The sequence below is a fragment of the Festucalex cinctus genome, chromosome 8, assembly GCF_051991245.1.
Source record: "Festucalex cinctus isolate MCC-2025b chromosome 8, RoL_Fcin_1.0, whole genome shotgun sequence".
In the NCBI taxonomy this organism is placed as follows: domain Eukaryota; kingdom Metazoa; phylum Chordata; class Actinopteri; order Syngnathiformes; family Syngnathidae; genus Festucalex; species Festucalex cinctus.
In genome coordinates this window covers 22,364,100-22,377,452 of record NC_135418.1, presented here as the reverse complement: position 1 = coordinate 22,377,452, position 13,353 = coordinate 22,364,100, and the positions used below count along the sequence as shown (strand labels likewise).

General features: G+C 37.5%; 1 protein-coding gene across 3 annotated transcripts in view; it reads right to left on the bottom strand.

Moving 5' to 3' along the window:
- Positions 1–715: 715 nt before the first annotated feature.
- Positions 716–13,353, bottom strand: part of pax7a (paired box 7a) — a 72,206-nt gene continuing 59,568 nt past the window's right edge. For all 3 annotated transcript variants that reach the window (XM_077529964.1, XM_077529966.1, XM_077529965.1), the window contains 2 exons: positions 4,528–4,783; positions 716–1,019 (listed from right to left, as the gene is read on the bottom strand). In XM_077529964.1, the coding sequence (XP_077386090.1) occupies positions 904–1,019; positions 4,528–4,783 (372 nt within the window). In that variant the 3' untranslated portion in view covers positions 716–903. The remainder of the gene's footprint in view (positions 1,020–4,527; positions 4,784–13,353) is intronic.

Sequence of the window (13,353 nt, the reverse complement as noted above, 5' to 3'; positions counted from 1 at the left end):
AAAAATTACAACTTAAATTTTTGTTAAATATTGTCTTTATTTGAAATTTGACATTCATCAGTGTTTTCTCATGAAGAACAAAAAGAACTCGTTAAATAATTGAAATTTTTCTCGTAATATTCCACCATGATTGTTGTAAAAATGCAACTTTTTTTCTTCAGTCATTGCAACTTGACTTTGTTACTTCGTTGAATCGTAATTGTCAATTTCATCATCATAAAATGAGGTTGTGTAGTTTTTTCACAGTAAAAAGTGTTGGAATGCTTTTCAGTTGGAATGTTTTGGAAGGAATGCTTGTTTTGTGTGGGGCCAAGTGAAGGTGCCTAATTTCATACTAGCACGATTTAATCTGCTTTGAACGATGGCGGACGGGATTAAGACTAATGTGGTCAGGCTTCCATATTTCTAAACAAAATACATTCATGTCCCCAATTGTTCCCCCCCCCAAACAAAGCCACTCTTCCCTATGGACCACGGCTAAGGATGGAATGGAGGTTGGGGGAGTTTGAGAAGGATGATGGGGGGCTATTGGCCGCCGAAACACTGCTTAAAATTCCCTGCAGATTCCCTCCAGCCAGACTTCCCACAGAGTAACCAAGTGCTTTTAGAATGTCAAGATGGATATGAAGTCAGCAAGGTCAATTCGCCCCCATCTAAAAAAAAAATAAAATAAAATGGAACTCAGGGAGAAGTAGAGCAGGTTGGGGGGGGGCAAAACAATCCTCCTCCTCCTCATGGTGGAATCAAATAACATATTAACAACAATCATACAGCAACAATTATATTAACAAGATGAAAAAAAAGCAGAGAAAGTGGTTGAAATGGTATCGTTAACTACTATCCACATCAAAGTCAGTCAGCCCAGCGGCATGTTCATCCTCGGGGTGGTGGTGGTGGGGGGCTTCAGTAGGCCTGACCCGTCTCCACCTGCAGCAGTCCCAGCACGGCCGAGTGGTCGCCCAGCTTCATCCTCCTCTGGGTGGACAAACTCACGTTCTTCGCCAGGTAGTCCACGGCGGCTACGCACAAACACCACAACAAACTTTCAATGCACTCACTGGACCAGCAACCGTCTTCAAGGAATCAATCTTCAATCAATCGTCGCAAAATTTTAAATATAACGTTTCATCTAGATTCTGTAAAATAAGTTTCAATTTCATTTATTATTATTATTTATTTATTTATTTATTTTTTTTATAATTTTGTGGAGACTTAATGCTTGTAAATATATGACTCTTTCACCTAATTCCAGTGCACCTTTTTCCTTTGCATACATTTTTTCTTACAATTTCTTAAAATTATAATTAAAACTTTTTCAAAAAATTTTGGACAATGTTGTACTAGTTTTTACTGCTTTGTATCATTATGACTTATTTCTCATCAATGAACAAAATGTAGGTAATGTAAGTCCTCAAAATAGTACTTTTTTTCTTAAAATAAATTCAGATTTTAATTTTGTAAAATTATGATAATTTTTTCGCAGTTTTGTAAGATATACACATTTTATTACATTTTGTAAAATGTATTTTTTCTTTACTATTTTGTAACATTACTCGTAACAGTAACTCTAAACCTACAACTTTTTTAAAACTCAAAATATTGTAACTTTTTTCTTGTAAATTTTTATTTTATTTCCATAATATTGTGACTACTGAGTACTGTAAAATTTCAAAGTAATTATGGTAAATTAATTCTAATACTAATTCTTGTTTTTGCAATATTTTGTAAAAAGCTAAATGTCTTTTTTTTTTTATACGGTTTTGTAAACTGACGACTTAATTCTTGTGAATATACATCTTTTTTCCTCACCTTTTTTTTCTTGAATTTTATTATTTTATTTTCATATTTTCATAAATTATGAAAAAAAATGTTTTTTCACAAAATGGTCAAACCAAAATTTTGGCAAAATGTTGTAAAATTTGAAACATGTACTGACTTTCTTGCATACTTTTTCTAATAATTTAACAACTTTTGTCTTTTAATGTTTTAAAATGATGCTTTTTTTCCCTTCAATATAACAAATTTATTCTTGTAATTTTACAACTTTTTTTTAAAATCAGATTTTCCATCCATCCATTTTCTTGACCGCTTATTCCTCACAAGGGCCACGGTAAATCAGATTTTGTTTTATGGAAATGTACAACTTTATTTGGCTAAATTGTAATTTTTCCCTTCATTTTACGACTTAATCTAAAATTTTCTCATAACATTCTAATTTTGATTTTGGAAATGTTGATATCAGAACTTTATTGTCATTATATTCCAACTTTTTTTCTGGCACTTTTTGTCTGTAGATCTCCACAAACATATCTGTGATTGACGGACGACTATTTTGATACGTATATGCTAGCCATGTGAGTCATGTGACATATGTGAAGCTCTATTCACTTTCAGTGATTAATGTGAAATAAAGTGTCACAAAACAGAGTGAAAGATACTATTTTTAAAAAATGAATGTTGGCACGCTGCTGGCACAGAGCATGTGCCACCGCCTGGTAGAGCCTCCGTGCTGTCACTCAGCCCTCCCCCCCCACCCCCCACCTCCATGAATGTGCGAGCGCGCGTGCCAGTCTTCATTACACTTGGCATCTGCGATTTCATGCCCTCCACACTCGGCGCGGCCGATCATTTTCATCATCCGACGGCGGCTCCCCTTCCATTCATTAGCCGTCCACTGCGCTCAATCAGCGTCTTAATTAAGCCGCCATCAGCCCGCATCCGCCTGACGCCACGTGATGCGTCCGTGACGCAATGTGCGAGCGCCGAGAGGAAGTATAAACAAATGGCGCTCGGGGAGGCGTGCTGTTTTTTTTTTTTTTTACCTTGCTGAATGGCCGCGACAGCATCAGTCAATTATGCTAATCTAATAAAGCTAACTCTTTCCTGCCCCCAGGCTGTGCGTGTGTAAGATGGAGGCGAGAGGAAGAGGTGGGCAAGAGGACATGGCGGCCCCGAGGGCGTGCCGCTCTTTGAAGTGGCCCTCTTGCTCTTTCCCATCCAAGTGGAGAGGGATGTGACTCAGGCATCATGTGGGGCGGGGGCGGCGTTGGGGGGTCTTTATCAAGAGCACGTGTCTCGGACTCCATCGGCTAAGGTGCAAAGGTCAAGATGGTCTCTGGCATTTTCTCTTGTGTTCTATCATTATTTGGATTTTCTGAAAGGCATTTTCCAAGAATGGGGCACATATAAATATGTAATAAACCCCAGGCATTATTTATATTACACTTATTAGATATGCTTAAACGTCTTTGTAATATTTTAGAAGTGTACTTGAAGATCTTTAAAAAAAAAAAAATGCGATCAAAATGCACATAGTGTGTACTTAAATAGGGAATTTCGATATTGCGGATGTTTACTAAAGTAAATAGAGATGAGAATTTTCTTTTTTTGCATTTTTAAAATTAAATGTGATAGTTGTTGCTTTTTAAATCATCATACTAATTTTATATATTTTTGATAATGTATATTATATGTCTGCGATTGGCTGGCAACCAGTCCAGGATGTACCCCGCCTACTGCCCATAGCCAGCTGGGATAGGCTCCAGCACCCCCATGAACCTTGTGAGGAATAAGCAGTCAAGAAAGTGGATGGATGGATATATTATATGTATTTGTAAAAAAATATATATTTTAATTTCTTATAAAAACAATTTTTTGAGTTTTAGCATTTATTAATCGTTTATAATATTTAGTACATTTTGTATTTTTCTATTTGTTATATTATCTCTGCACTTTTAGTATATAATAAGGTAAGCTAGTATTTTATTTACTAATATTTAATAAATTATGTATTTCTATTTTAATATCTTATTTTGTATTTTTTAGTATTTTATTTTATATGTTCAATACAATTAAAATGGAAGTAATTTTAGCATTCAGTACTTTTAAAAATGTCATTTTTTTTTAGTGTTTAGCTGTTTTTATAAAGTGATATTTTGCATTCTTTTTATTTTTAGCGTATTTAATACATATTTTGTATTTAGCATTTTTAAAGCATTCAAGGTGTATTTGAGTATTTCTATTATTAATTATTAAAATAATTTTCTATTTTGTAATTTTAATATTTTTTAAATTATTTTTGATTATTGTATTTTGTATTTTTTAGCATAATGTTTAATATTTGGTTTTATTGTTAGTGTTTTTTTTGGGTCATTTTTATATTGTACGTATTATTTAATGTACCATTTGCACACTTCAAGAACCAAGACAAGGGCAGACAAAATTCTCTGACCCTCCATATCCTGGCCACCACCTCTTCTACCTCCTTCCCTCATGTCGGTGCTATTGAATTATGCACACAAAAGCCAGCGTTAGCATTAGCATTATTTAGCTTTTCTTTTTATTATTTTAGTATATGTTTTTTGGTATGATATTTACCATTTTTATAATTTTTGTATTTAACTTTGTAGTTTTAGCACCATACATAGCATTTGTTTTTCATATTTTAGGTCCTTGTTGCATATTTAAGATATTTGTAGTCTTTTCATTGGCCAGCAAATCAGAATGTCTTTGGTCGAGGTCACTTACTCTGGCCGTACTGGCTGTACTGGTAGCCGGCGGCGGCGGCGACGGGGTCCACGCTGTAGCTGGTGGCGCTGTAGGTGGGCGGGCAGTATGACTGCGACGAGGCCAGGCTGTCCACGCCCTTGATGGGGTCCGAGCGCTGGCTGCAGCTGGCCGAGATGGGGTTGGAGGCGTCCAGGCTGCCGTGCAGCGGCGAGATGGAGAAGTCGTGCTGCGGCTGCGAGGGCACCGCGCTCCCGTTGCTCAGGATGCTCATCACCTGGAGGGGGCGCCAAAAACAACCCTCACGTCAAAAGACAGATTTGTGTGAATTACTGTTAGCATTATTTTAAGAACTGATAAACCTAGTAATCTACTAAATTGATTATGATTCAGTTCTAATAATTGCTAGTAATTTGGACTCTTTCACACAAGTGCAGTGTGAAAAGGGTTTTAGGGCCTATCTCAGCTGACTTTGAGCGAGATGCAGGGCACTGGTCACTAGCCAATCACACGGCAATACTGTAGAAAGTCGCCATTGAAGCAGCCCATCTTTTTCTTCAGGACGGGTCGGTGGGCGGAGTTACTCGAACAAGAGCGACTGTTCCCATTAGCTGGCACTGTCATTGAGTGTTCCGATGAGGGACATTAGGGTCCCGGGGTGATAATAGACCCGCCGCCCCGCGCCAGACGGCCCCCGTACCGCGGCCCGAGGCCCGAGCCGGAGCCGACGGCACAACAAGCGCCGAGGGAGTCCCTAATCCCTCGCCCCCGAGCCCGCCGCCTCATGAATAGTAATGGACTTGGAACTGGTAAATGATCCCCTCAGATCCCCGCGCGGAGTCGGAAAGAGGCCCGCTGATACTGCAGGTTAGAGCTCGGCCCCGCAATACGAGCGAGCGTGCATTATTCCCACTGCATAAAGCTTCCAATTCAATATTCTAGATTATTGTAATAGCATGTGGCATTCGCCAGAGGAAGCGCTCGGAATGTGTTCAAATGGAAGAGATTACCGCCAGTTGTGCTTCACTCAATCACCTTGTTATGGATGCACAAGGAAAGAGGCGGGATGGGTTGGTGTGGGGGTGGTAGTGGTAATCGCCGCTTGTATAAAATTTTACTAAATAAATACAAAAAACATGTTAAATAATTAGCAAAAATAATAAAATAAGAAATGCTGGATATACTATATTAATTTAAAAAACAAAAAAAACAATAGCGGGGCGTTACAGTAAACACTAAAGCAGTAGAGGTAGAAATAATGTTAAAAAAAATAATAATTATGTTAAAAATCTATAAAAACTACAAAAAATATTTAATACAATGTAAAAATACTAGATAATCGAAAATGCACAAAAATACGAACCATTATCCTCTCGTGACACTAAATAAAGTACTAAAAATAGGGAGAAAGCTTGGAAAATTACAAAACTTAATTAAGCAAAATATTATATCAAAATGAAAATAAATAAATACATAAATAAATAAATAAATAAATACATAATTAAATAAAATGAGGAAACTGGGTTTGGTTTAAAGTAAAGTGGTTTAAAGTATATTAAATACTAAAATATATATATATATATATATATATATATATATATATATATATATATATATATATCATTTAAAAATAGCAATTAATTTCCTGCAATTTCAAGGAAAAAAATATCTATTGGGATATATAGGTTTGTTAAAATTATCTATCATTATTTTTTGGGGGAAATTTTATGTCTCACAAATACGAGTGGTAATGGTACAGTATCAGTACTGGTGACTATTCAAGAGTTGAGTACTCATACTAGTATTGGTCTGAAAGAAATATCAAACATCTCCAATATATATGCACATACAGTAGACACATTTATACACATACACATGTCATGCATTATATACACAAAAACATGTTAAATGTAGCAAAAAAATGAAAACAAAGTTTGAAAAAAAAACAGACTAAAATGCATATTAAAATGAAATAAAATCCAAGAAAAATCCTCAACACAATGCGTAACAGACAATGTTTGTATAGGAAAAGGAAAGAAGATGTTTAAAAAAAAAAAAAAAAAAAAAAAAAAAAGAGGTGATGGAAACCCCCAGACTTGTTGTCCCACACATGCTTCCCTCCTATAGCGAGCAGGCCTTCCTCACAACATCAGGTTCATGTTGAGTTTGGCTACGCTACGCCGACCTCCGACCCCTCGGCTGCTAAACCAATTAGGCCCTCGCGGAGGCCGTCGCCACGCAGACATGTGCGATCGAGCGAGCCAGCGCGGGAGGAATCGAGCCTTCCTATACATTCATCACATCCTTCGCGTCTCCGAAGCGCTCGCTCAAATTCCTGCATTCGTTTCCACGTGTTGGTCGTATGAAAGGAAGAGTCCCGTTATGAGACGCTTTGACAAAGTGTCCTGCAGGGTGAGTCCACTTTAGCTTTTAATTGAAGCTCGATTGCATCGCCTCTCTGATGAAGCGCAATGGCCAACAATCGCTGCAATTAATATTCACGCTCATAAAAGTTCTTCAAAAGAAAATGGATGCCTTATCTCAAGAAATGGCCGATGTCACACTTTTTTTTTGGTTTTTTTTGTTGCTATTTTAGTGAATCATGATGGGTCAGACAGTGCCGTCAGGACTTCTCCAAAAGAAAAAATTTGCCTTTAATCGTTTTATTTTTGCTGAAGCAGCAAAGATAAGCACTTTTTTTTTTTTTTTTTTTTTTACAGCACCCTTGTGCTAATTTTGGTTTAAAATACTAAGAAGGGGTATAGTTTTATGTTACTATGCTCTAACAAGAATTTAGTAGGATTTCCACCAAAAAGTAATCTGAACTATATCTTCTTTACTTGAAAGAGCTCTTTTATCAGCACAAAAATATTCACTCTTTCACTCCCAGCCATTTTCACAGAAACAATCCCGTTCGCTCCCGGCTGTTTTACTGGATTTTGACTGATTTTGCAAGGCCCACAGAATATTGTGTTCTATTGATATCAAAAGAAAGATTAAAGTCTCTTCTTTCATCTGGAAAAAAAAGTATGTTTCTATCTGTTTCCGTTTTGCAGCAATTAGCATTAGAAGAGAGCTAAGTTTCATCAGTTTTCACAAATCTATTCAAAATTGAAAGTAATTTAGCAGTTGAGAGGCTGCATCAAAGCCTTCTGTATGCTCTAGCATTAAAAAAACAAAAAAAACGTATAAATACGTCTTTGGGACACTCAAAACATTGTTTTTTTTAAACGTATTTACACGTTATTGGGAGCAAATGACCACCATTTCTAAAATTTTCTGGAATCCAAAAAAATAAAAAAAAATAAAAAAAATAAAAAAATAAAAAAATAAAAAATTTAGAGTAGTTATACCCACTTCAAGTAACTTTTTAATAAAATTGTAGCCAAGTATTGAGAGTTTGGGTTGCAAACTCACATCATGAAAATGCTTTTCGGCAGACATATATGTCAAATATTTCAACCTTTACCAAATCAACTTCTTGATATGTTTTGTTCACGTGCCACATTTTATGTATTCATTCATTTATTTATTTTTTGTCATCCTCTTCACACCGCCAAGCTCCTTCCTCTTCCTCAGCTGCTCGTTTTGTTGTTGGTGCAAATGCGAGAGCTGCTTGGGGAGATAATGCGAGCCAGGACTTTAGTTTAAAGGACAATGCTCCGGGCTGTTCCCTCTAACCCCTCCCTCCCCTACAGATAGATTACTTTAAAAATAATAACAAAAAAAAAAAGTAATTAATTCTCTCAAGTTGCGAGCCCCGCAGCCTGCGGAGAATTGTAAATTGATACAATGTGCATCCTTTCAGATAAATAAATGGCATACATAAAGAGCGCCTTTCATAGCTGCCTTCTCATGCCTGAAACAGTCACATCGTTTTTTTGTTTGTTTGTTTTTCAGTCTGTGTGGATGTTTGACGAGTTTCTCTTTGTGCATTGTTGTTTTGTGCCGTGTGGAAATTAACGCAAAAATAAACACATGCATTAATAACCCTTTCCGCAGTGAAATGTGTCGTTTTTGTCACGCCTGCAGCAGCGAGTGCATGTGAAGGTGTGAACGAAGGAGGGTAAGGGTGCTCGAGACGCGAAGAGAACGTGATATTGAAAAGAAACGTGCACATTTATTCTAGAGTGAAATCTACAGTTTTTTTTTTTTTTCAAGCACCTGCGGCAGTGAGTGTAAAAAAATAATAATAATATGCAAGAGTGGAAATATGAGGGAGAAGGAGGACGGGGCTGCTCGAGACACGAATAGAACATAATACCAAAATGAAAGATATGCAATGATACTATTTAAAGTTAAATCTGCAGCATTTCTTTCTCATATTCTAACACCTGCAGCAGTGTGCGAGTTAAAAAAAGGAAATGAGAAAATGAGATGCGAATGGAAAAAAGGTTTTCAAAAGAAAGACACTTTTTTCAAATACAATTCTGGAGTGGAATCTGCTGCTTTTTCCCCCCTTTGGAACATTGAGTGTTAAAAAGACGGGAAAGTAGCAATGCAAAAGGTCAATAGAAAGAAGGAATGGGTACTCGAGACGTGAAGAGAAATTGATATTGAAATGAAAAACTTCTGAATTCTGGAGTGAAATCTGCTGCGTATCCATCCACCCGTTCACAGCAGTGTGTGTGAAAAGGGGAAAGTGGAAATGTGAAGGTCTGCAGAAGGAGGGCAGGGGTGCTCGAGACGTGAATAGAAAGTGATATTGAAAAGAAAGACATGCAATAACACGATTGGAAATATCATTCTGGACTGAAATCTGCAGCTTTTCCTACCAATCAAACACCTGCAGCGGTGTGTTATAAAAAGGAGAGCAGAGAAGTGAATGTCTATAGTAGAAGGGAGCAGTGCCCGAGATGCGAATAGAATGTGATACTGAAACGAAAGACGTGCATTAATGTAATGCAAAACAGATTTATGGAGAAAATATTTAGCTTTTTTTTTTTTTAGCACCTACAGTAGACTGTAAAAGAAGGGAGGGAGGGAGGAAATGCGAAGGCCTATAGGAGGAGCAAGTGGGTACTCGAGATGCGAAGAGAAAGTGATATGAACTCATTTGCTCCCAATAACGTGTAAATATGCTTTTTTAAAATGTCTTAAGTGTCCCAAAGACGTATTTATCCGTTTTTTTATTTATTTTTATTTTTTTATGCTAAGTACACAGAAGGCTTTGATGCAGCCTCTCAACTGCAAAGAACGGTTGCAGAAATGGTAGTTATTACACAAACGGCCAGCAGGTGGCAGCAGAGCAAAGGAGATCAACCAAGGCCATGTAGAAAAAAAAGCTAAATTACTTACAATTTTAAATACATTTGTGAAAACTGATGAAACTTAGCTCTCTTCTAATGCTAATTGCTGCAAAACGGGAACAGATAGAAACATACTTTTTTTTCCTGATGAAAGAAAAGATTTTAATATTTCCATGCTTTTATAGCAATTGAACACAATATTCTGCGGGCCTTGCAAAATCAGTCAATATTCAGTAAAACAGCCGGGAGAGAACGGGATTTCTTCTGTGAAAATGGGATTGAATGAGTTAAAATGGAAAAACTTGCATTAATATGGTTGAAAATAGAATTCTAAAGTGAAATCTGTTGCCTTCCCTCCCATTCCCAAGTGAGTTTTAAAAGGAAGGAAAGTGGAAATGCAAAAGGCCTATAGAAGGAGGGCATGGATACTCGAGACGTGAAGAGAAAGTAATATTGAACTGAAAATTTCCTCAACTTATCAACTCATCTGAACGCCTGCACCAGTGTTTGTGAAATAGGTAAATAATAATAGGAAAGTGGAAATGTAAAGGCCTATGGAAGGAGCGCAGGGGTGCTCGAGATGCGAATGAAAATGATACTGAAATGAATGACTTGCAATAATACTTTTTAAAATTAAATCCTCGGGTGAAATCTGCAACTCATCCTCCCGTTTTAACACCCGCAGCAAGTGTGTGTAAACAAAAACGTGAAAGAATGGCGATAGAGGGAGGGCGGAGGTGCTCGAGACGTGAAGAGAATCTGATATTTGATTGGAAAAACTTGGAATAATACTGTTAAGAAGTGAATTCTGGAGGGAAACCTTCAACTTATCTTCCCTGCTGAACACGTGCCAGTGTACGAAAAACGAAAGAGGCAGCACAGGGGTGCTCGAGAAGTGAATAGAAATTGATGTGGAAAGATAAAACGGGCATTAATACAGTTAAAAAATATAATTCTGCAGATTTTTATTTTATTTTATTTTTTTTAATAACCGAATGTATGTAGAAAATGGAAGACGATAAATGTGAAGACAGCAGGAGTGCTCGAATAGAAAGCGATATTGAGTGCGAGGGAAGTGGAGGCTTTTTTTTGGGGGGGGGAGTACAAAGACTCCTGTAGGACTGCGCTGGCCTGAGGGCTCGCCTGCCTGGAGAGCTGATAGCGAGAGCCCCTCTGTTCCATCCAGCACAGCCGCAGCTCCACAAATACTCTTAATCTGCGCAAGACTGGATTAGTTCCTCTGTCACCGATAGCTGCGGCGCTCTGCCCAAATGAAATGCCCCCGAGACGTACCTTTAAGTTAGGCAGAGGTCAAAGGGGCCCAGACGGGAGGTGGGGGAAATAAAATGAGCGCTGGCAAAACGGGCGCGAGTTTATCTGAACGCCGCAGAATGTAGCATCTTTAGCAGATGGAGAACGATTAGTGGAGATCGGCGCGGATGACGCTTGAGTTGCAGATCAATATTGGGAAGGGCCCGGCCTCGGGGCGCGATTACAGCCGTGGCTCATCCTGGAAGTGTCTGACTTTGACAAGAGACAGCGAACTATATTCCTAAATGCGCACAAACAATCGGGAAAAGTGACATTATGGGATACATTGACCTTTCACACTCAAAATGTCCGACATTTGTATCAGTTTTTCTCATTGGGAAGCGTCAATGTTGCATTTTCGCACGCAGAAAAAGTAGAAAAAGCTTTTTAGAGTCCAATAATGAGCGCGATGTGGTAAATTTGTGTCATGCATTTTCAATACTAGACTTTAAAAACCTGATAATAATGTTAATAATAATAATAATAATAATAATAATAATAATAATAATAATAATAATAATAATAATATCTGCAGTTGGATGGCAACCAGTTCAGGGTGTACCCCGCCTACTGCCCCAAGCCAGCTGGGATAGGCTCCAGCACCCCCGCACCCCCGACCCTTGTGAGGAATAAGCAGTTAAGAAAATGGATGGATGGATGGATAATAATAATAATAATAATAATAATAATAATAATAATAATAATAATAATACATATTTTCTTTTTTTTATTTTGCAACATCTTGGACATTTTAAATCAGTATCATTATATTAATTAAAAGGAAAAATATAATTATTTTAAAATTATATTATAGTTTATTAAATGTGATTAAAATGTTAAATGTTTTATATATATATATATATATATATAAATTATATTCATATACATTTCAGATGACGTTCCATTATATGGTTCCTTGTTCTATAATATATATATTTATTTAAAAAAAGATTGCAATATATATTTATTTAATAATGTTGAAATCATGTTTGTTTGGTTTTTTTTTATGTAAAGTCATGTACTGTAAAATGTATATATGGGCATCCACTTTGTCTAAAGGACCGTTAATGTCGTGGGGTCAATCAGTGGAGCCGAGAGTTCAAACTAAACATGGTGATGCAGCATCTAGCTGATGTGCTGCAAGGAAATCAGCCCTGATTGTAAATGCTTTTAAAACTAGGTTAAAAACTTTTCTTCCCCAAACCCCTCCATACCTTTCATCTTTTAAACAGTTTTAAATCAATTTCACCGTATGTTTTTTTTTTATTTATAATTAATCATGCTAATTTTAGAAACCAATTTTTATTTCTTGACTTTACTTTTAAATATTTTGAAAGTCTTCTGTTATTATGTGTTTAAATGGTGTAAGTGTACGCTCTTTTAGCAATTTTACTAAGCTAATTTTCGTTTTCTCTGCTTTGCCTTTGAATGTCATTCGCTGTTGTGTTTGTGTTCCCTATTTGTGTGAAGCATATTGAGTTGCTTTAAAGTTACCAAATATGGTTCCTTTCTTGTTTATACAATGTCCAAAAGCTAGGCAGACTCACAAACCTTAAATACGATGCCCAATCGACCTTATCTAATAACTCCAACTATCTAGGAATCAAACCCCCCCCCACCCCCCCCACCCCCACCCTCTCACATGAGATGAGGGGGGCAGCCCAGCGGGCAGTCAGGCCCCTCATATGAGCAGACAAAATGACTATTTAAAAATAACAGCGATTGCATAAATTGAATTAAAGCGTTTTGGTCACGGTGGAGGTGGCGGCGGTGCGCGGGGGTGGGGGTTGGGTGGGGGGGGGCGCGACGGTGGCAGGCAGCAGATGATGGGCTTTGGCCCGCATGCCACCGCCTTAATTGACCGCGGCACATTAATAACAAGTGAAAAGTGTCTTCCACGAGGAATGAGAGGTAGTGGCATGGGGGTCTTTGAAGAATGCGGTGCTGGGGTGGGGTGCTAATTGTGTTCAATTAAGTGGCTGATTGGCACTGACAGAAAGTGGGCATTGACACAGAGGCGCAGATGAGGATGATTAGCAGACGCTGGAACAAGCTGTCACTCTTCACAACGCCTTTCCTGTGCTGTGTGCCTCACTGCCTCAGCTCTTCCACCTCTCCTCTCTCTCTCCCACCCGCACAAAAAAATAGGCAAATAGTAAAACTGATAATCATTCATAATCATCTTACTTCCATTTAAGTTAGCTTGGAGTCAAATTATGTATATTCTAGCGGTGTCAAAATTAATGCGTTAATTTTGACTTAATATAAAGTTCCTTTCATACAACTA